This window comes from Lutra lutra, chromosome 9, assembly GCF_902655055.1.
Source record: "Lutra lutra chromosome 9, mLutLut1.2, whole genome shotgun sequence".
In the NCBI taxonomy this organism is placed as follows: domain Eukaryota; kingdom Metazoa; phylum Chordata; class Mammalia; order Carnivora; family Mustelidae; genus Lutra; species Lutra lutra.
In genome coordinates this window covers 103,110,517-103,134,173 of record NC_062286.1, presented here as the reverse complement: position 1 = coordinate 103,134,173, position 23,657 = coordinate 103,110,517, and the positions used below count along the sequence as shown (strand labels likewise).

Below are 23,657 nucleotides of genomic sequence, written 5' to 3'. Positions count from 1 at the left end.
TGGCAGCCAAGGCCTATCTTAACATTCAAACATGAAGAGGAGAGTTTCTCTATGCTCAGTGTTTATTGTAGAGGAGTTGGCCACTGAGAAACTCCAGAATTATTCCTGGAATTATGAGGGCAGTTTGCAAACATAGGTTTCCCAGGGAACTTGGCTAATCATTGGAGAGTAAAAGCCAAAAAGCAGGGGCCTTGGTGACTATCTCCTTTTCTTCCATGTTGTGGTGTCACAGTTAATGTTGCTGGATGCTGTGATGACAATATTCAACACAGTTCCTTCAGGAGAATCTTGCACCTGGCTGTGCAGGTGGGAACGTAAAAGCTTTTTAGGACATACGTGGTTTCATGCTTGTGAGTCAGTGACAGTTGAAGCTAAGAGACCCTCTACAATGATGTGTCCCTGAAAGAGCTCCTGTGCTCTGCCCCAGCTTGGGTGTGACAGAAGTCCAAGAGGTAATTTATAGTTCCTAAAGCCAAGGTGACCTGTTTCGCATTCTCCTAAATCCATGCCTTGTGGTTCTGCCAAGGTCACATGCACTGCAGGGGGTGTTGGCCAGTAGACACCAGAGAGCAACACAGAATTAGTTCGTTTCCTTCCCTCAATGACCACGTTGATTTTTCCTAGGCTTCAGGTGGCATAAAATCATTTCAGGGTGCTAGGAAGCTTCACAGGACACTGAAGAAACTAGATCTTTCCTATGTTGCCTAATAGGGCATGACAAGTTTTTGAGTACATCCTTTGCTTTGACCACTGAAGGTGGAAAGTTGCATAAGACAGACAAGGACTCTGCCTCGTCAAGCTTATATTCCAGTGGGGTTACCTGTGTCCCAGGACACGGGACAGACAGCATTTCAGAGTGTGATGAGGGCAGCACAAAGGCTCTAAAAGGCAAAAATGAGGAGTTTGGACTTTGGTCACAGTGTGGAGCAAGCCACTGGCGTCTCTTAGCATGGGCATGACATGATGTGGTTTATGTTTATAGAGATCATGGGCTTCCAGGTCCACCCACCACACGGTGCCACCAGTTCAAAAGTAGAAACTGCATTTTCATCTCTCAGGAGATCCCAATATACATCTTTTCTACTCAAATGTGATGTCCTCAATGAAACCCCTTGATTACCCCCATAGGAAAAAATGTTCTTTTAAAAGAGAATTTTAGAAAAATCCTATTCCAGGTGATTCTATGAGATCTTTCCTCTCATTCTCAAGAGACTTATTCGGGGTTAGTAGGAGCAGCTTGCATAGAATAGCATTTGTTTCACGAGCCATTTCTTAGGTCATTATTATAATTCCTTAGACAAAAGATGATTTTAAAAACACCCTCAGAAATAGAAGCTGGAGCTCATAAGTTTGAGAAGCTGATGAAGCTTGCATAGATTGTAACCTTGTGTCCCATAAAAACGCGGCCCATTCATACCCTGCTTTGCAGAGCAAAGGAAAGAAAACTTGAAAGGAAAACTTCATGTTGCCCAATTTTTTTTTTTTAAGATTTTTTTTATTTATTTATTTGACAGAGAGAGATCACAAGTAGACAGAGAGGCAGGCAGAGAGAGAGAGAGAGGGAAGCAGGTTCCCTGCTGAGCAGAGAGACCGATGCGGGACTCGATCCCAGGATCCTGAGCCGAAGGCAGCGGCTTAACCCACTGAGCCACCCAGGCGCCCCTCATGTTGCCCAATTTTTTAAGGAGGTGAAAGCAAAAGTAATTCAAGTCTGAGGCTGAATATAGTAGAATTTATGGAATATCATTTGCCATGGCACATATAATGTCAAGTGAAATGAGAGAACATGTGTGAAGAGATTAAAATGATAAGTGCAGGATTTCCCTTCTCCCTTTTATATATGACTAATCCTAGAGGTCCTGCTAGGAACACCAGCGTTAAGCTGAACAAAATAAAGTCAGGGGTAAGGCAGGACCATGGGGAGAGCTGTGATGCACAGAAGTTTTATTGTGAGCACGTGAGCTTCAAATTTATATGTTCCAATTGTATACAGGATGATAGTACCCACGTGTTGAGGAGTAATTGTAGCATCCAAACAACCAACTTTTCTACATTCCCAAGAGGAGTCCTTGGGCCCCACCTGTACTCTATGATGCAGACTTTAAATGGCAGATTGGGTCACCCCATGTCTCTTGGTGTGGCCATCAGGAGGCACTCCAAAACAAGCTTTCTCCTCATAGGTACCTACAGTTTCATTTCCTTTCTTTGGAATTTGAAACAGTGTTGCACCAGGATCGGAGTCTCTGAAGGAGGTTATGGTAAATTCCATTCATTCCTTGGAGATGGGAGGATGAACAATATACCAGGCACTCGACTACAGGAATGGATAGAAGTCAGGTGGGCCCAGGCTTGTGTATGGGCCCTGCCCCTTGCTTGAGTTTTCTGAGAGCCTCTTTTTCTCTTCTATAAAATGGGAAAGATTATATGCATTGTCAAGGGAGTTTGAGGATTTAGGCAATTTGATGTGGAAGCCAGAGGTGGCCGGGCTCTTAGGGACAGCCTAGACTTCCACCCATGCCACCCATAGCCACATGCAGTATCTGTACTCCCTCTTCAAGCAGAATCTGGTCTAAACCACATTAGTGATTGATACTGAGTCTACTAAAACTTATATAATGGTCAGACTATTTTGCACACCCCTTGGTAGTTTTTAATATAAATCCAAATTAATCATCTTTGACCGATGCCTCCCTCAATACACTAAAGTAACTGTCCATTTATAGACCAACTCATCTTCATAATTCTCCCCTGTTCTTTTCATTGGGTTGTTGTGAAGATGGAATAAGATAATACATACAGATGCTAAGTAGAACGACTTGCACATAATAATTGCTCAATAAATATTAACAGTAGCCACAAAAACAACTATTTACTATTTCCTGTTTCAAGATTTCTGCCAGGTGGGGCCAGGTTTGTTTATTTATCTTTTTAAGATTTTATTTATTTTTTAAGATTTTATTTATTTAATGTACAAGAGATTACAAATAGAAAAGTGGGAAGAATGGGTGCTATCAAGATAAGACATGACCCTCATTTTCTCAAGTTCATGAATGTCTGTTGATTGTCGTCATAGTTTGGCTTCCCCCTAAAAGCAGATTCAGAGGCAAGGGTTTATGTTCAAGTAGCTAATTGGAGAGACAATTTCAGAGAAGGGAGTAGGGAAGACAGATAGATAAAGGAAGCCAGTAAGAGTACATTATTGAGCAATTTGCCACTACGGACAACTGGTGGGTATTCCCACGGGGCAACTCAAGGAAACTGCATAAAGCAGGCACATCAATGTTCTCCCCCCTGAGGGGTGAGTGAGCTGGGACATTTGCCCACTATCTCTCACAAATCATGCCTTGACGCATGCTGGTGGTAGCCTAGATTTCCTGACACCTTGGACCTACCTCACATGTGGTATCACTGTGGACACCAGAGAGAGCCCGAGGTTAAAAGGCCACAGGTGCTAGCAGCTCTAATTCAAACCAGTGTGCAAAGATGGCACAGGCCAAAGGGATATATATGGGGCTGTCAACATCTGCTATGGCTGTTGATCTTGTTATTGTGCCATATTATTTGTGTATGTGTGTGTATTTGTGTATGTATATACACAGATAATATATATGCGTGTGTATATGTGTATACACACACACACACACACACGCATATTTTAAAAATTCTGCCTTGTCCTTTTAAAAGCCAGCTAAGACTCCTCCATCTTTTTTTTTTTTTTTAAAGATTTTATTTATTCATTTGACAGAGATCACAAGTAAGCAGAAAGGCAGGCAGAGAGAGAGGTAGAAGCAGGCTCCCCACTGAGCAGAGAGCCCGATGCGGGGCTCGATCCCAGGATCCTGGGATGATGACCTGAGCCGAAGGCAGAGGTTTAACCCACTGAGCCACCCAGGTGCCCCAAGACTCTGCCATCTTACTGACAGGCTGGGGATGCCTCACTCTTGCATACTGTGGTGCCCCTTGCTCTCCTGGGGAAAGCTGGTGACACCCTTTTTAGCATTCTGCTGCCGTGCTCACTGCAGTGACAGAGGCCAGTGTCACTCTTATTACTTCACCTGTTTTATCTTTTGTGAAACTCAGCCTTTAGCCAGAATTGTCTGAGTGGCTGCTCTAGTGATTGCTTAACGGTGAGCCTCCTTCAGCTCATTTCTCTCAAGTAATTTGATTTCATCGTGCTATCAGAATTGCTTTTATGGTTTGGAAGGAGGCCTGGGGGAAGGGGTTGACAAAAGCCATTTTGAGATGAAAATTCATTGCCCTATACTTCCTCATGCCTACCCATACACCCCACACCTCCATGCACCCTCCATCTATATCCCTCTACCTTTCCTCCTGGCCCAGGACAGGTATATGTATGTGTGTGTGTGTGTGTGTGTGTGTGTGTTCAAGGGGGAGTGGAGAGGAATGTTCTGAGAAAGACACAACTCATCTCACACTTCCTTTCCTTTTACCTGAGTTTGTAAAGCACACTGTTGATGTCCTTTGGTCCCCACATCAGAATTTCTGTGCTAAGATAGAAAATGTTATGGTTATACCCTCTTGAAATTGAAGCAAAGTCTAATTTCACTTGCTAGTCAACATTGACAATCCCAGTTCAATTGATGGTGACGTTTCAATAAACCCAGTGATACATCCCTTCATTTAGGACAGTCAGATATTTTTATCAGTCCTAAAAAGCCCATGTTTAATACCTGTACAATATTTTACTTGAGTTTGTATGAAAGTGGAAGGAAAAAATAAAAAGGGGCACCAACCTGCTTCCCTCATTGAAGACTTGATAGGAAGGGAGGGCTCAAAAGTGTGTGCAAATTTAATGTGCAGAGTTCCAGGGAGTCTTTTGTTTTTTAACTGTTGCTTCTAACTTCTGAGTATCTATGGCAATTCAGTTCCAATTTGGCGCTTGTAGTCACTGAGCGCTGGTTAGTATGACAACCACTCCGTAAATAATATGCAGTGCATGTGGGGGTTTGCGATTCCACAAATTTGCTAGTATTTTATCACACCTTTGGGCCAAGTGCCCTCCTTGTTGGGGTAAGATTATGTGGCTAAACACTCTTTGAAGTGAGGATCGCTCCAGAAGAATTTGTGTAGCTAAAAATAAAACTGTTCAGGGCATAAACAGTGGTTTTTGCTTTTGTGAGCTTTGCCTGGGCAGTGATATCTAGGTTGCATTATTCTTACAACTGCTAGAAAGGGATTCACAGTTAAAGCAGGGGTGACTCCCGGTGCCTGGGCTTGAAGGGGAGGTGGGACAACACAAGAGAGACAGGCTCTGGCTAGGCTGTAAATAGTAGAGAGGGTTAACATTTTATTACATGGTGTAATTATGCCGGCCATTATGTTCAATTTGATTTTTTTTTTCAGTAAAAACTTTTGAAATAATTGATTTAGGGCATAACCATATGCCTTTCTATGATAGGGTAATCTACGGCTACAAAGTATTCTCTTCTTTTAAGTTTAAAACAAAAGCTGCTCCATTGTTTCTGCTTCCAAAAAGGGTAGTTTTACTGGCGAAGTTAAAGCTATCTTTGTTTCAGTAGGATAGGCTCGATAGGCTAGATTTTTAGCAGGAGATATTTTATTTTATTTTTATTATTTTTTAATCTGAATGTCATTAACATATAGTTTTATTAGTTCCAGGTGTTCAGTATAATGATTCAATAATTCTGTATGTTCCTCAGTGCTCATTGTGAAAAAGTGTACTCCTATCCCCTTCACCTATTTCACCCAGCCCCCTCCCACCTTTCCTCCAGCAAAGACCAGTTTGTAGAACATGTTTTTTTTTATATCAGGGACATACGTTTAGTTTCTACATTGGAACCTATGGACAGACTTGAGGATATAGGAAAATTATCAACAGCAAAAGAAAAAAAAAGGATGAAAGCTAGAGAGGAACAGTGTCTATGGCAACATCGAGACAAGACTAATTTTAGTTTGGCCAGAAAAATTCCAGGTTTTTAACAGTTCTGACAAACAAACAATTCAATGGCTGAGTAGAACCTTCAGTGAGTCTTCATGGCTATATCTTTCTGCAATTTGATTAAAAGAAATATCTGTTTAATAACTGAGTGAGAGACAAATATTGGTCTAGTGGGTTATTGGTGTGTCGTGGATTAAAAACTATTGAAATTCAACTTGCTGTTTCAGTTTTTACCTCTTTTGTTTAAATTTTTTAATGTTCTGTTGATCTACTTTGTCCTCTCTTGACTGAAATAGTCCCTGCTTGGTAGGGAGAGAGTAGGCAAGTCATAAATATCTGTGTTTCTAGCTCTAAAAGGTATTGATTAGCCTAAAGCTGCATTTAATGGCTTTAGATGTGGCAAGAAAATATATTTAGCATCTTGACGTGTTAACTAAGTAGATGGATAAATCCATTATTTTATTTTTTTTTAAAGGATTTTCTTTTTTTTTTTTTTAAGATTTTATTTATTTATTTGACAGAGAGAGATCACAAGTAGACAGGCAGGCAGAGAGAGAGAGAGAGAGAGGGAAGCAGGCTCCCTGCCGAGCAGAGAGCCCGATGCGGGACTCGATCCCAGGACCCTGAGATCATGACCTGAGCCAAAGGCAGCGGCTTAACCCACTGAGCCACCCAGGCGCCCATAAATCCATTATTTTAAACTTTCATCTACTTCTGGCGGGAGTGTAAATTGGCGTAACTGCTTTGGAAAACTGGCAGAATCTACCAGAGTTTAACATCTGCATAAGCTGTGGCCAGGTGGCCCCAGGTCTCGGGTAAATGTTCCACAGAAACCGTGCTTATGTCCGCCAAATGACCTTTGTGAGAATGTTCACGGCAACTCTATTCCTATTAGCTCCAAAGCGGAAAAACCGAACTGTTCATCAGCACTAGAACGGCTAAGTAAATTGTGGAATATTCCTACGCTAGAACATAACACTGTAGAGAGAAAGAATGCGCTTGTGCTCTACGTAAAAACACGGATAAATCAGGCAGGCACCATGTTGAAAAATTTGGACAAAAAAGGGTGAGTGTTGTATGTCCATGTACTTGAAGTGTAAAAACAGACAAAACCAACCTATGACAATAGAAGAGAGAAAAGAAGTTTCTTTGTGGGGTAGATACTGATTTGGGACAAGGCAGCTTTCTGAGGTGCTGGAAATGTTTTAGATCCTGATGTAGATGACGTTTATATGTATGTACATAAGTGTGTGTGTGTGTGTGTGTGCGTATCTAAAAATCTTGCAAGAAATTTCAATACAAAAGTAAACAAAAAGAAAAAAATCACATATATGTTTGGTAAATCAACATTCACAACAAAAGTTCATCTTAATAATCCTTACTAATGAATAAGGAACTAAGATGTGGAATGCCAGCAGAAAACACAGATTCTGTGCACACCTGGACATATACAATTCCCTGCACGCCGGGACCTAAATAATTAATGGCTTGTTCAGCCTCATTGACCCTCATACTTGGAAGAGATTTTCTATGTCATTTAATTCAATGATTCATCTAAAGCTTGTCTGCAGCCTTCCCTCTGGGTGGCCATTCTGCTTTTGTGAACAAAAGCCCTCGGGTGACTAGAATACTGTTGTGACCTCCTGAGGCCAACTTACTGTCATTGGAAGCCCATCCCCAGGCAAAAATTCCATCCTGTCTATTCATTGGTTTTACTGGTAACCATTGGGGTCTTGCAGTTAAGCGGACAAAGGATTGTGCTATGGCTGTGTCCCCCCAAACTTTGTCCTATATATATATAGGACAAAGTTTGGGGTTCGGGGGGACACGTGTGTGTGTGTGTGTGTGTGTGTGTATTTGTTTTTTTTTCCCCATATAGGCATATTTTCAGGAACATTTGTCTTATTGTTTCCGCCCTTTGTAATTAATAACAGTGCACCATTTCACCAGGAACTGTGTTCTCTCATATACATCTTCTCAGTGGTTCCCCCCGGGATGAAATGGGATAATGTGGATATGTCATTTTGCTTGGATGTCTCAGGATCCCTTTGCTCTCCCATGCTCTGGAGCTAAACACCCCTGTTCTCCCAGTACTCAGCCTCTCCTGCTGTCAATACAGTGATTCATACATCCACAGTCCATTCACTCTTTCAACACACATTTATTGATCATCTTCTATGTGCCAGCAATATTTTAGGGATACAGTGATAAGCACATAAGAGACTTGTGGCATCTGCCTCCTTAGGCTTTCACTCTACTAGGGATATTAATCAAATATGTACATAGATAACTGCCAAATGTAAAAATGAAACTCTGATGAACTGCCAGGGAAAGGTTCATGATATTACGAAAGCCTCAAATAGGGAGTCGTCCTCATCAGAGAAGCCTTCTCTCGAGAAGTGATGACGGAGTGAAGGACAAATGGAAATTAAAATAAGCTAGGAACAGAGGGGAGAAATGTCGTTTCAGGAAGAGGACAGAGCATGAGTAAGGCCGTATGGCAGGAAGCAAAAGGAAACATGCCACATTCGAAGAACAGAGGGAAGGTCAGTGTAGCTGGAATTGAAATTGAGCGATACAGTGTAAGAAGAGCCTAGAGAGGTGGGAAAGAGTCCTACCCTTCAGGGGGGAAATGATTTCAAATGCTTATGGAGAACATACCTCGGAAAGTAGCAGATCAAACTAAAGAGAAAGAAGGGTTTTTGAGAGAGCACAGCTTAAATTAGTAATTTGGGAATAGTAATGCTACATCAAGGTGAATAGGGAGTCAGTGGCATGGAGGCAGTTGTCAAGAATGACCAGGTCAAGGAACTGGCAGGCCAGGTGTTGGGTGGGTCATCTTATTGGACATTGAAGTCACCCACGATTATGGCGAGGCTTGAGGTGGAAATGAAAACCGTAACTCAATGCCAGAGGCCTTGATAAATGTGGGAAAGTGACCGGGAGGTTACAAATAATTGAGAACTGACCATAGTTGCCATGGTTCTGTAACAACTTGTATAATTTCTCTGTGGGGAATTACATCTCCTAAAGGTTAATGCTGATGGCCGTTGCAACTGAGCATGATTACAGTATTTATTAGCTTTATATAGCCCTATAATCCTATGATTTAAGTACTTCTTAAGCATAGCAAAAAGTTGGAGAAGAATTTCATGGGAGGAAAATAAATAGGGAAAGCTAAGATACAAGTCTAGGAAGGCCCCCTGTGGTGACTTATGCCAAGAAAGGTGCAAACATTTCCTCTGTAGGAGCTGAAGCATCAGCAAGGACACCATTGCTTTGTGTAAGGTTGTGGTAACCATACTTTAGGAAGGGTCAGTTGGAAGTGGTGTGATGGACAGATTGGGAAAGGGGAGAAGACCAAAGAGCACAGTTATGAGTCAACTACTGTTGTTGGGGTGAGGGCTGATTGGACTTTGAATGAGATCAGTGGGCAAAGAAGGGAAGGAAAGTGTGGTATACAATATCTCAGGGGACTCACTTATCAGCCAGGAAAGCAATTAAGTACTACAGTGACTAGGAGAGAGAGAAAGCCATAGGCAGAAACCAGAAAATCAGGAAGAAGTTCATTTTGTGGAAGAATACACCTTACATTTCTAGTTCTGGAGAACATCAAGGGGAGGTATCCAGGTGATGACAAATGTAGGTGCTAAACTCCAGGGAAAGGCGGACCGGAAAAACCCCCGTTGTTAACTCCTAACCACAGATGCCCATCCTGGCCTCCTGTTTTTTTTTTCTTTTCAGTCCACAAGAACTTCTCCCTTCACTTCCCCTGACTTCTTCCACTAATTCCTAGTTGCTTACAGCTTACTTCTGAAGACCGTGTCTCCTCAGCTCCCCGCTTTGTTGTTCTCTTCCCCAAACATTCTCTGGTTTCTTAGAAAGCCTCCTCTTTCTTGCTTGGTTCCTCTCATCTGTGTCCCCACAACCCTGATGTCTTGTCATGCTTCCCTCTTATCTATTTCTTCCTTCCGACTTTGGGCTTTAGAGGACAGGGACTCATTAAGTGGGTCTATGTATTTTTTCCTTTTCTGGTTCAGTAATAATTTGCTTAATGAATTAGCTAATTAACAGGTTTATTTTAAGGGTTTTACATTTTGAAGCCTTCATTTAAGGAAAAAAGTAAATGGGATGAGGGTGCCTGGGTGGCTCAGTGGGTTAAGCCTCTGCCTTTGGCTCAGGTCGTGATCTCAGGGTCCTGGGATTGAGCCCCATATAGGCGCTCTGCTTGGCAAGGAGCCTGTTCTCCCTTCTCTCTCTGCCTGCCTCTCTGCCTCCCTGTGATCTCTCTCTGTCAAATAAATAAATAAAATCTTTTAAAAAAAAATAAATGGGATGAAAATTCAAAACAAATCCATAATCCCAAATGTCATAGATGAATTTACAAAGTTTGGGAAGTTGTGCACATTTTCCCTATGGTCAAGTACAGCTGGGCCCTGCTTTATTTTGTCCCCTTTCCTAATGCACTCTCTTATGAAGTGTGTAGAAACCTAATCAGAAAAAGCAACATTTATTCTTGGAAGTGGGGACAAACTTTTCCTGTTTCTTGCTCTTCCTCTCTCACATTGTCTTTGAAAGTCTAATGAGATTTAAATGTTCCGAATGAACTACTGGAATATGTATTTGCCTTCCAATAAAACTGGGTCTTTTAAATCCCAGATCTCCCATTTCAGCAATACCCCTCTCTGCATCTGCACAGCATAATGTCACAGGAGCACCCTGATTAGAAGGCATGTTAGTGGCTGACACTGCAGCTGGCTCACTCAGAGTAGAGAGGAAGAAGACTGAGTCTTGAGGTTGGGAATGGCATACATTTAATGGAAACTCCTAGAAAAGGGAGCCAGGGGAGCTCAAATAGGTAAGAGGAAACCTCAAAGGTAGTGTTGAAAAATCCAGGAGGAGAATTTGCAAATCTAAAGAGACGAAAAGTAGATTTCATAGTTGTCAAGGGCTGGGATAGAGGGACACTGGGGGTGACCATTAATGGGTGCAGAGTTTTTGAGGAGATGATGAAAATAATCTGTAGTTAGTGGTAATGGTTGCACAACTTCGTGGACTTATCAAAAACCACTGCATTGTACATTTTAAAACAATGAAAAAATAATTAAAGAAAAGAAATTGCAGGATGTGAAACATGGAAAACTAATCAAGCTAATACAATAAAGGAAAAGATGAAGACTGATGGATTGATTGCCTGTATGGAATCTGGTGATTAGGAAGCCAGTGGTGGGCTTAAAGAGTTTAGTTTCAAAGGAATAGTCACTCCCATCTCTTCTTCTTTCTGCCCCATAAGTATATAGTGTGTAAAGTTATTCCTTCATATACATTCATCTCTATTGGCAGAATGTCCGGTGGTTTTGCAAATTTAGGGATAGGTTCAGTTTACATAAGCTAAAGGGATATTCCAGATGAGTTTTGGGAATTATGATTATGTGTACTCCTGCTCAGTAGGACATAGCATAAGTGTCATTCTTTCTGTCCTTTGAAAACCAGATCTGTAGTGCAAAACCAAGTCAGTTCATATAGTCTTCATCTCAGATGTAATTTCCAATGACTCTAAATGGAGCAGGCATTACCTTCTTTGAATTCTGATAATAACTTCTAGTTGTATGGCTATTCTGCAAGTTATTTGCCCTGTCTTGCATCAGTTCATTGATGGAGTACTGCTGGCCCTATGACCTGCATAGGTCAACTGCATGTATTCTATAGCCATATTTCCTTGATTTGTAAATGAAGGGTAATAAACCTTAATCTGAGCACCTCTTCTGAGAATATTATATGACCGTGCTTTGAAATCTACTAAGCAAATGTAAATACATTTTTAATTGATTCTGTTGTAGAATTGAAGACAGTTAAATCCTTTGTTGCTTGTTAGCCTTAGACTGGTATAGGACTGACCCCCTTAATGCCTCGTATGTAGGATCACAGGCCTCGCATCCATGTATAGCTTGCTAAGGCCTGCCTTGCTCAATAGTAATTGGTTGAATTGAATACTGTTTAAATGAGAAAAATTTAGTGTCACACCATGATTGAATTCTCTCTTGTCTTCATCTTTCTTTGTTAATTTGTTTTATTCTGCTCTTCACGTAGGTTTCCCAAATGAGCCTGCTTCCATCATTGCCCTCAGCACCATTAAGGAATGGCTGGCCAAGAATCATCACGAGGTAGGAGGAACAACAAAATGAGCAAACATTTAAGATGGCCTCATTTGATCCTCAATTTCAGAAAAAGCAGAAAAATATATCCATAAATATCAAGTAAACATAATCATTGAGGTGGACCATGCTTCATTGGGGTTATATGGATGATTGAATATTTTCCTGTAATTACTTTTCTGAAGGGATTTTGGTGATTGGTTTTTGTGGTGAAGATAGGCAGAACGATCAGATTCACCTAGCTATGATCTCATTTTTACGTTAGGTTTTTAAGTCTCGTTTTTTTCATGAAGTTATCTTTGTTGACATGGTGTACAGTCATTTTTTGGTATCCTGAGGTCTCTTTATTTATAATTAATCATTTCCATAAAGTAACTTCTGAGTGTGAGATTAGAGTAAGCCTGGATAATTGATAGCTAAATTCCTATGATCAGGATTTTTTATGAAACTAAATGCTTCTCTCAGACTTTTCACCATGCCTCCTATTCTGCTTATTTAATAAAATCTTTAGGCTGTGTTTATTGATGAACAGAATTACTCAAGTTAACAAAGTAACAGAATAAGTAAAGACGCTGTGGAGGCTTAGATTTCAGTTTGGGCAACTAACTGATTGTAACAATAGGTTTCCTACGGTGGTGCGCAGCCTTGTGTGTTTTTCTTCCGATTTTGTTTTTCTCCTCAGATATTCATGTGAGTGCTATAAAGAATATTGTCCCATTTAGGATAGACCATGAATTTAGCTTTCTTCTTGGGTAGGACATGGATTATTTAGAAATGTTTGGGTATGGAAACAGACAATGGGGAGTTTGCTATAAGAGTAGCTCTTGGTGCCTTCTTGTGTTTAAAGAAACTGCAGTGTCATTTTCTGCTAGTGGTTATCTTTGTTGACATGGTGTACAGTCATTTTTTGGTATCCATTTCTTTCTAGTATCCATTTCTTTCTAGTATCCATTTCTTAAGTAGATACAGAAATTGTTAAACTCCAGTAGAGGTAAAGACCACATGGCCAAACATCTCCATTTCGGTGCTCGTTCTTTCTTCTCCTCTTACTATGAAAGATATATATAACTTAAATTTAGAGGATGACTATAATAACCACACAAAAAAGCAGAATTTTAAAAAATAGTTAAAATAGCCAGTTTACAAAACATTTCTTTAACATGTATTATTTTCACAACAATCTCATGAAATATCTAGGATAGGTATTGTTATCCTTATTCTCATTTAGAATCAAAAGGTTAAGTGACATTCTCAGGACTTCAGAGTCACAGAGCCAAGAGTCAGACTCTGTCCTCCTGACTCTAGCAGCCATTTCCTCCTTGGGGAGATCCTGAACCAGGGAGAGACATTTAGTCCCTTTGAAAGTGGTATTTTAAATGTATCTCTTGGTTACAGTAAAAGTTCCTCACCTGGACCATCTGCTTAGCAAAAATGTAGAGTGTTCATGAATAAAAGTTGATAATGGAGCTTGTACATTGGTGTAAGCCCACTATTACTACTAATAATCCAAGGGTATTCCCTACTGATGGATTCACATATGTCATATTGGTATGTGAGGAAAGTACACACATCTACCCCAAAATCATCAAGGAGATGATTATGAAGAACAAACACATTTGTTATATTTACAGCTCATTGACAAATCCTATGATGGATTTTCTCTGGTTAAACTATTCAGAAGGTTATTTTCCATAGAAATGTGTTAACTTAGTGTTTCCCACTTAATGGTTTGTGCCTTGATCTTCTTGTTAGCTTACTCTTTGTCTTTGAGTCTGTTCCTTTGCTTTCATGTCTTTTTTTTTTTTTTTTTGCTCATTTCTGGGGTCTGTTGTATACAAATTTAGGCATTTTGGTTTGAGGAACACAACTCAGTTATTGCCTTTTGACTTTTGCCTTGCCTATTGACTTTTAAGATGTTATGTGCTAATTTCTTTTTTAAAGACTTCTTGTTTCAACATGCTTAGGCTAGTTTAAATAAGTTAGTTTGAACAAATCAGGTTGTACTTAATAAATGAATGGTAAGTGGTAGGGCATAGATAAAAGCTATACAAATTTATTATCTTGCAATATTTTGATTTATTTTTTGCTCCGTTACAAAACAAGTAAAGTAGTTTAGGCACTGATAAGTCCGTTGTCTCTTCACAGGAGTATGATTTTGACATTCCCATTGTTTAAGCGACTTATTCATTAATTCCCTCATTTGACAAGCATTTACTGAATCTCACTAAGCACCAGAAACTTTTCTAGATATGAGGGATAGAATGCTGAAAAACAAAATCCTCTTCTTATGATATTCATAGTCTGGGAAAAGAGACATCAACAAATAAAGAAATAAGATAGTTCAGAGAGTACTTCGCAAAGTAAACCAGGATAATTTGATAGTGAGTTATTGGAGGATGTGGTTTTAGATCATTTAGAAAGGGCTCTGAGGATGTAATCTTGGGACAAAGATTTGTGTGATGGGAAGGGTAAGCCAACCATAAAGAGGTCTTGAGGTAGAACATTCAAAGTAGAATGAACAGCAGTAGAACAACCCTGATGGGAAAATGAGTTTACTGTTTGCAATTAATGGTAGGGCAATGCAACTGGAGTAGAAACATAAAAGAATGGCAAGAAACGAATTTAGACAAATAGGTAGGGGTCAAATCACAGAGTGTTGTGGTTCATGGAGAAACTTGGATTTTTATTCTAAGTCTAGTGGGAAGTTGTTGAGAGTTTGGGACAGGGAGTGGCATTATGAGATTTCACCTTTAAAATGACAACAGTCTGGCTGCTTCTTGGAAAAGGGACTTTTGAGAGACCTCAGAATAGAAAAGGGAAGACTGATGAAGAGGATCCTATAGTAAATCCAGGCAAGAGATGAGGATTCTTTGAAATACAGCAATGGTAGAAAAGGAGGTAACAACATCAGGTTTGGAATATATTTTGACAATAGAGCCAGCAGGACCTGTGGATTATTTTAGAGTAGCCCAGCTCATGCTGCAGTTACAAACAAATCTTAGTGCCATAAAACAGCAAAGGTTTATTTTTTTGCTCACACTATTTATATGTATTGAGTCAGCAAAGGTCTCTGGCTTAGTCAGGAACCCAGGCTGACAGACACTCTACCATGTGAAATATCATCTATCACATGACAGGAAAAGATAGACAATCAAGTAATAGCTCTTAAATGCTTCTACAAAGGAAGGATGCATATAACTTTTTTCTCACATTTCACTGTCCAAAGCAAGGCACCCAGGAGATAAGAAAATGAAATTCTCTCATATGTTCAGAAGAGAGGCAAATGGATATCAATGAACAGTAATAATGTCTATCGTAGCTGTAAATCGGATGTGGTATATGGGAAAAATGGGAGAATCAAAAATAATAGCTAGGTTTTGACCTGAGCCCCTTGGTAAATATTGGTGCATTTACTAAGAAATTAGGTAGAGGAAAATGTTTAGATGAGATACAGAAAAAACAAAAAACATTAAAAAATAATAATTGAATTACAGATAGTTAAGCCTGAGATGATCTTAGATATGCAATGAAGCTTTCCAATAGTAAGTTGGTTACTTGAGTCCAAAGCTCAAGAAAGAAGTCAGATGGAAGGACATGGTAAAATTGATCAGATTATCATAACTCTAACCCTGGGTTTGGATCTTAGTTTGAGATTAGCTGAATGAACTATATGAAAACGAGTCTTGAAATTCAAGAGCTAGAACAAGATAGAGCAGGGTCTCATGAGTGACCAGAATTGCAAACTGTAAATCCACAGGAAAGCAAGAGAGTTCATTTACATTCTCTCTCAATCTCTTTCATATCTCTATTTCATTTATTTATTTATTTGTTTGTTTATTTATTTTTTGGCACATATTCTCCATTACCCATTCACCAGCTTAATATGGCCACATGATGACTGGGACCCACTCATGAGTCATGGAGTCCTGCTCAATGCAAAGCCAGGGCTGAGGTTGGTGAGCAAAGTTGCATCTTCTGGATCTTTCAGCTGGTTATATCCCCTGAAATTTCCCTCTCAAGAAATAGGGAATCCATGTAAATGTGAATTGTATCAGTGGCCATACTTCTCTCAGTCAGATAAGTATGCAATTCAGACTTCATGATTTTTGATCACTGATAATTGATGTTGTCATGTGATTAGCGAGCCTTCATATTTCACCACTTATTTACCCTCTGATTTCTAAACCATCAGGAAGGGACATTTCTATTTTTTTCAACAATAGTTGATTTGGTTCTATTTAAATACACAAATAGCCCCCATCCAGCCTGTGTTGCTGGGCATTTCCACATTCAGAGAGGCTTCTCTGGAGCACTTGGGACATGACTAGGGAAAATATATTCTGTCATCCACTATTGACTTATTTATCCAAAATCTTTTTGGATAAATTTATTTATCCAAAATCTTTTTGGATAAATTTATTTATCCAAAAAAGATTTATCCAAAATCTTTTATTTATCCAAAATCTGAACTGTGAGGATGCTGCTATCACCACATATTTAGGGGGACTCAGGGACCTGAGGGAGCCCAGCTGAACAAAGAGTCAGTTGGCTCTGACTGCAGCAGCTCTAGAGGAAGGGATAGAGCAGTGCTTTAGAGCAAAAAGGAGGAATCTCAAGAGGATGTAATTGGGGCAGAAAAATGACTTACCAGGACTAAGAAACATGATGACTTCTTATTGAAAAATTGCAAAACAAAAAAGAATATCCCCTGCTAAGACTTGAATTATTGTTCTCAGAAAACCAGAGAGTTGAATTATCTTACAAAACAGAAATACAAAGAAATGGAAATCATGACTGAGGAGATAAGGCATGTAGCAGAGACCCGGGGATCAAGTGTGAGGTAGGCAAGGGATGAAGATTACCCACTGGCCTTTTCAGTAAAATTAAGAATTAAGAACTTCTGAGTTCAGAAAAATCACAAGAAAAGAATATCAGAGTTCACTCTGAAACAAATGACAGCATGTGGCATGATAACCTTTCCATAAGTGCCCATTTTTCTCAAGTAGAAACTTTATTACAGAGACAAGCGAACAAAATAAGGGGCCGTTATGGAAATGAGCAGCAGAAATGCAGCCCAGACTCTCAACTTGGGGTGGCTGGTCCGTGTTATCATCTGCAGTTTCATGCATTCCTCATTCTTCATGCAGTCTAAAAATATCATTCCTTGTGAAATAGTGATTTTCCCCCTCCACAGCTCTGAGTCACCCCTTTCATATCTGGAAGTTAGCTCAAGAAATGTTTTTACAGTGCTTATTCTATTGTTCCACCCCAGAGACCCATGTGGCGTCGGACTATTGGTCTCTGGGGAAATGTACATATTTATAATTTTTTCCATAGAAAGCAGAAGAAGAACAGGATGCCTTTCCCCTCTAAAAGCTACAAATGTCCTGATACTATATGAGAGATTTCCCCATTATGGAGGTCATGTTCAGTGATTTCAAATGCCCCAAAGGAACAAGCCTCCTGCAGCACAGAGGACCTGTGTTAGGTCTTCTGGGAAGTCATCTTTGGGGGTAAAGCCTCTAAGATGAAGATTCTGAGATGGAAGATCGGTGGATTTTCTGGGTACTTTTAAATCTGGAAACACTAAAGTACTAATCGGGCTTCGGATGTAGCATGACACAAACCTAAACACACCTTATCCCCAGCAGTTAGAAAGCAGTGGAAAGATGGCAGAAGCATAGCATTCTGGGAGGCTCTAATTAAAACTGTGGCATGCGTAGATATACAGAGGGGAAGCTGTGGTCTACCTAAGACTAGGCCCCAGCTGTATCTCTGGAGATCTTTGAAGATGGTGTTTCCCAGAAACCTTTACCATTCAACCACTCCATGGGAAGTTCCTCATCTCTCTCCTCATGCTGACAGCCCCCTCCTCCACAAGCAAACCCTTTTATTCTGGAGTGGGAACAAGTCAATGGAGGAGTCTTTCATCTTTGAAGGCCCTGAGGGGGCACCTGGTGTGACTTAGATATCACTGGCAGGGAAGAACCCAGCTCTGCAGTTTCAAAACCAAAATCAGTTCTCTTCTCTGTAGGAGGAAGGTGAAAATTTTCTCTCATTGCATGCAGAGTTTGGCCCTCTGCCTAAAATATAATATTTTTTTACTGTGCTGTTAGCACAAACAGATTGTTATTCAAAATGTTAAATATCATCTACACGTCATTTAAATTGTTAATGCTGTGCCTTTTGAGAGAAACTTGATACTTGTGGTATTGCTGTTTATCCTTTAAAGCATTATGTCTACAGATGTGGCAGGGCATCGTGAGATGTTGTGTGTATGTGGCAGTGTTCCATTGAGGGAGATATCTTACTCTACAGCTTGTTGCTAGCCATGCTCCCAGACCTTACCCTGTGAGCTCTAGACCTCAAGGTCAACAGATAGTAACCAGAGAACAAAACTGTCTTAAGCAGTTTGAGAGAGGAGAACAAAGCTGGAGGTTATCACAATTCCAGATTTCAAGATATCCTACAGAGCTGTAGTAATCAAAATAGTATGGTACTGGCACAAAAATAGACACATAGATCAGTGGGACAGATTAGAGTCCAGAAATGAGCCCACACTTACATAGTCAAGTTAATCTATGACAAAGGAGAAAAGATTATACAATGGGGAAAAGACTGTATTTTAAATAAACAGTGCAGGAAAACTGGACAGCTAGATGCAAAAGAATGAAACTGGATCGCTTTCTGACACCAGACACAAAAATAAACTCAAAATGGGTTAAAAATCTAAAGTGAGACCTGAAACCATAAAATCCCTAGAAGAGAGCACAGCAGTAATTTCTTTGATGTTGGCTATAGCAACATTTTTCTAGATACGTCTCCTAAGGCAAAGGAAACAAAAACAAAAATAAACTATTGTGACTACATCAAAATAAAAAGCTTTCACACAGTGAAGGAAACAACCAACAAAACAAAAAGGCAATCTACTGATTGGTAATATGATATATACATGATATATCCGATAAAGGGTTAATATACAAAATATGTAAAGAACTTATACAACTCACTACTAAAACCCCCCACAGATAATCTGATTTAAAATGGGCAGAGGATCTCAATAGACATTTTTCCAAAGAAGACAAACAACTGGCCAATAAGCATGTGAAAAGATGATCAACATCACTAATCATCAGAGAAATACAAATCAAAACCATAATGAGGTATCACCTCACACCTGTCAGAATGGCTAAAATCAAAAACACAGGAAAAACTGTTGGCAAGGATGTAGAAAAAAAAAAAAACAAACGCTTGTGCACTTTTGGTAGCAGTATAAACTGATGGAGCCACTGTGGTAAACAACATGGAGATTCCCCCCCAAAATAATAGTAGAATACCATATGATTCAATAATTCTACTACAGGGTATTTACCCAATGAAAACAAAAATATTTATTTGAAAAGGTATATGCACCTCTATGTCTACTGTAGCATTATTTGCAATAGTCAAGATATAAAAGAGACCCAAGTGCCCATCAATAGATAAATGGAAAAAGAAGATGTGAGTTATATGTGATATATATTATATTATATAGGATATGTTATATATGATATATAGGATATATTAATCATATATATATATACACACATATATATGAAATCGCAGAGCCATAAAAAGGATGACATCTTGCCATTTGTGACAATATGATAGACCTAGAGTTTATGCTAAGTCAAATAAGTCAGACTGAGAAAGACAAATACCATACGGTTTCACTATATGTGGAACCTAAGAAACAAAACAATAAATACACAAAAAGCAGAATCAGACCTACAAATACAGAGAACAAACTGATGATGGCTGCCAGAGGAGAAGGGGGTAAGGGGATAGACAAGATGGGTGAAGGGGAGTGGAAGGTACAGGCTTCCAGTTATGGAATGAACAAGTCACAAGAACCAAAGGCAAACATAGGAAATATATTCAATGATATTGTAATAGCATCTTAGGGTGGCAGATGGTAGCCACACTCATGTTGAGCACAGTGTAACATACAGAGAAGCTGAATCACTGTGTTGTACACCTGAAACTAATGTAACATTTTGTACCCACTATAGTCATAGAACAATGTTAAAAATAAATAAGCAAATACTGTGTCATTTAAAAGAAAACAAAAACAAAACAAAAATTAGTTTTCAGCACATATTTGGTGCCCTTTAAAAGTAAAGATACTGGTTTCTGCTGAGTAGAAGCAGTGACACGGCCCCCTCCTCTGCCTTCCAACATTCCGACCAACAGCCACAAAGTAGCAAGAAAGGTAAATCAGTTCTTCTACTCCAGAAAACAGAATTGGGAATCCATTGCAGAAGTGCACGTTCAACCTCTGGAAAGGTTCAAATGCCACTCTCATGCTAATGGGACAAGATCAGGGACATGGCCACTTATTTCCTCATCATGGATCACAAAGAAACCGTCACATTTAGCTCTGGTGCCAAGACTATTTTTTCCCCTTCTTGGCAGAGGTCTTTGAACATATGCAGTGTTAAAAATTGTCACTTTTATTTCAGAATCACATTATGGACCACCAAAAAAACCCCAGTGTGGGGCCTGCCTTATGTCACTGACACAAAACACCTTAGGATCTTTCTTCAAAGGTGGACTTAAATAAAACATGAAGTGATGCTTCCATTTCTAAGGAGAAAATTACATCCCTCACCCCAAGTTTCAATTCCTGTGGTCGATTCTTTACAGAAGTGCAATACACATAACATACCATCCTTCTGTTCTATATAACATGGGGATGTGGTTAACATCCAGAGATCTGAAAGCAGCAAATGCAGTGCTCAGTGTTTTCCCTGGGGAATGTCTTTTTAGATCTATAAAACATTATTTAGGTATGTATGCTGGTCTTAGTTGTTGGTGTGATATAATGTTAAAATATGTGTGTTTGGAAAAATAAATTCCATCTTAAAACATTCAGGTTCTGTGTAAGAACGTGGCTATGGCAATAATAATAATCACCCTTAAAAAATAATCATCATCTTAATACGCTACTATAAAACTGTATCCTTTGCCTAGCCCAGGCATGATCTTTAGGTGGAAACCATGATGCTCCTTGGCTGTGACATAATAGAAGAAAATTATTCCCAGACTTTGCACATATGCCATGCTCCTTCCGCTCTTCAAAACCCCCATGACTTACAGTTTGTTTTCTCTCTCCATCCCATCAATTTGTATTCCTGCCTTCCTCCTTCCCTTCTTTCCTTCCTTCTTTCTTCCCTACCCCTTTTCCCCCTTCTCTTTTACACACACACACACACACACACACACACACTCACACACACACACTATTTTCCCATTCTCAGATAGTCTTTGTTGAGATTTGCCCGAAGCAGTTACATCAGTAGTCAGAGGTGAGTTTTATCTCCGTATCTTATGAACCCCGGTCCCCATTGTTGGAGTGAAAGTCATGACCCAAGGAAGCTTCTGCCTTTCTTGGTGGGAGTGGTCAAGTGCTTGGTGTCACAATAGATCACCCCACGTTAGAGCTTGCCAGATGGGAAAATCCACTTACCTCTCCATCCCTGCACTGCTTTAGCATCTATTCACAGCAATCCTGCCCCAGTTCTTAGAGCTAGAAATTAGAGAGCCCTACTATTACCTTCATAACCCCATTCCCATCAATAAGAAGCAAAATATATGATACAATATGTATTTTTGTCACTTTAGTTAGTGAGCCCACTTCCAGTTAGCCAGTGTCCTTGGGGTACAGAGGGTTTTCATCAAAAACTTTTAGGCATTGAGGCAATATTTCCCAAGTACCTTTTCCCTAGTCTTACTTTGTATAGAGAGCTCTGTAAAGTATAATGGTATTTTTCATCCCCAGCAGGGGATGTCTGGATGATCAGGGTCCCAGGGTGCCAACCGACAATCCCATGTAGTTCAGGGTGACTTGTTGACTTCTGTACTGCATGTAATAGACATATGTTCTCTTCTGCCAGCCATCCTTAGCCCAGCACAGTGTCCGTGATGGTCCTGTTACTTTCAGATAAATATACCCGGCCTTGGCGGGGGTATTATTTAAATAGGTGTGGCAATTTCATATGTGTACTGCTGCTGGACCTGGGACTCTAGAAAGAATTCTAGGAGATGTAAAGTAAGTATGTGAAATAGCTACAGAGAGAAGAAAAGCAGTATCTTTCTGGCTCCTGATGTATCCCATGGCCTGGGTTTGGGACGCACATTATTACCTGTTTCTGTAACACATCCTCTTACATCTTCAGAAAACTTTTTTTTCAAGAGAGGTGTTTTGATCTTTAATTTTATATATATGGTATTGAAGTTCAAGGAAAAGGAAATTCCTGAGGTCAACTAATTGTGTATTTTCATGTTCTTATAATTCTGTTTCTGTGGCCAGTGATGTTACTCCAAAATTGGAAATTTTACCCAAACTTGGCCATCTGAAGTACATTTGTGGGGATGGAACCTGAAGTAGTCTGATTAGTTTTTTCTCTGGACATTTTTCCAAGGTGGAGTTGGGCAAGGAAAATAAAAGCTACTTTGGTGGTGACCTTGAGAAATCTGGGGGCACAGGAGCCACCAGTGGCCATGTTCCCTGCCATCTTGTGGAGCAAGGAGGGCCCTGCTTTAGGAGGGTATTTTGCTGAAGATGTCACTGATTTTGGGGCAGTTGGCAAAGTCATAAAGCCTATCTGCCAGCTAGACTAAGGCAAAATATTATATTTCAGCAAAACAGAATGACCTCCCATTTTTAGTTTTAACAACTCAAGCTAATAATTCTCAGCTAGAAGAAAGAGAGGGTTGAAAATCATTTGGAAGGTGTTTCCCCCCACAAACTACCTGTGTTAAGTAATTCTCTTTCAGAGAACCCTGCTATGTTGAATCACTGCTTTTGATGGAAGTATTCCAGAGTTCCTTCAAATATGCTGGATTGGAAAAAATAATTTAGAGTCACTGTTAATAGGAAAGTGAGTAATATCTCTTTTAAAAATCCAGTCTTTCAATATCTATTTTCATGCAGGGGCAAATCAAAATTTTATCTTTTTATTTATTTACTTACTAACTTACTAATGGCTAACCTGAAAGTAGAAAATATGTAATTTTTAATGGAGCCAGTGCTGAATAAAAGCCAAGAATAAGTAGCACAGCATAGTCGTTTAAAAGAGAATGGATCCCTTTGCCAAAGATAGCTTGGAAGTCTTTGAGATGATGGGACAGCTTCCAAGCCTACAAGATTGTATCAGTGAGGCCACAATGTAAAAGTAGCTCAGATCCTCTTCCACACATCCAAGATGGGAATTATGGTGCCTGGAAGCTGGGTGGGAAGAGGCAGGGTGTAGTTCACCACTGCCTATTATTGTCCCAAAGAAGAAGCTTAATGTGAGATTAGAACATTGAGTTAAAAGTCAGAAAATTTGGGCTATAATCAGCTTCTTTCACTGTGTTATAATCTTGGACAATTCACTCCACAGGCCATGGCTCTTCCAGCTCTAGAATTCACCACCATCAGGGTTGTCTTCTGGTGCAACCCCACTGATGCAGCTGGTTACGCCTTTGCCCAGGTCATCGTAGCACAATCAGACCAATAGAAACCTTTGTTCTAGGCCCTTCAGGTGACATACATATGC

At 39.8% G+C, this 23,657-nt stretch overlaps 1 protein-coding gene across 1 annotated transcript in view; it reads left to right on the top strand.

The window, feature by feature from the left end:
• The window catches only part of MACROD2 (mono-ADP ribosylhydrolase 2), a 2,010,404-nt gene that overhangs the window by 1,479,134 nt on the left and 507,613 nt on the right, over positions 1 to 23,657 (top strand). Inside the window, exon 8 of the mRNA XM_047744583.1 lies at positions 12,011 to 12,084. Coding sequence (XP_047600539.1) covers positions 12,011 to 12,084 — 74 coding nt within the window. The remainder of the gene's footprint in view (positions 1 to 12,010; positions 12,085 to 23,657) is intronic.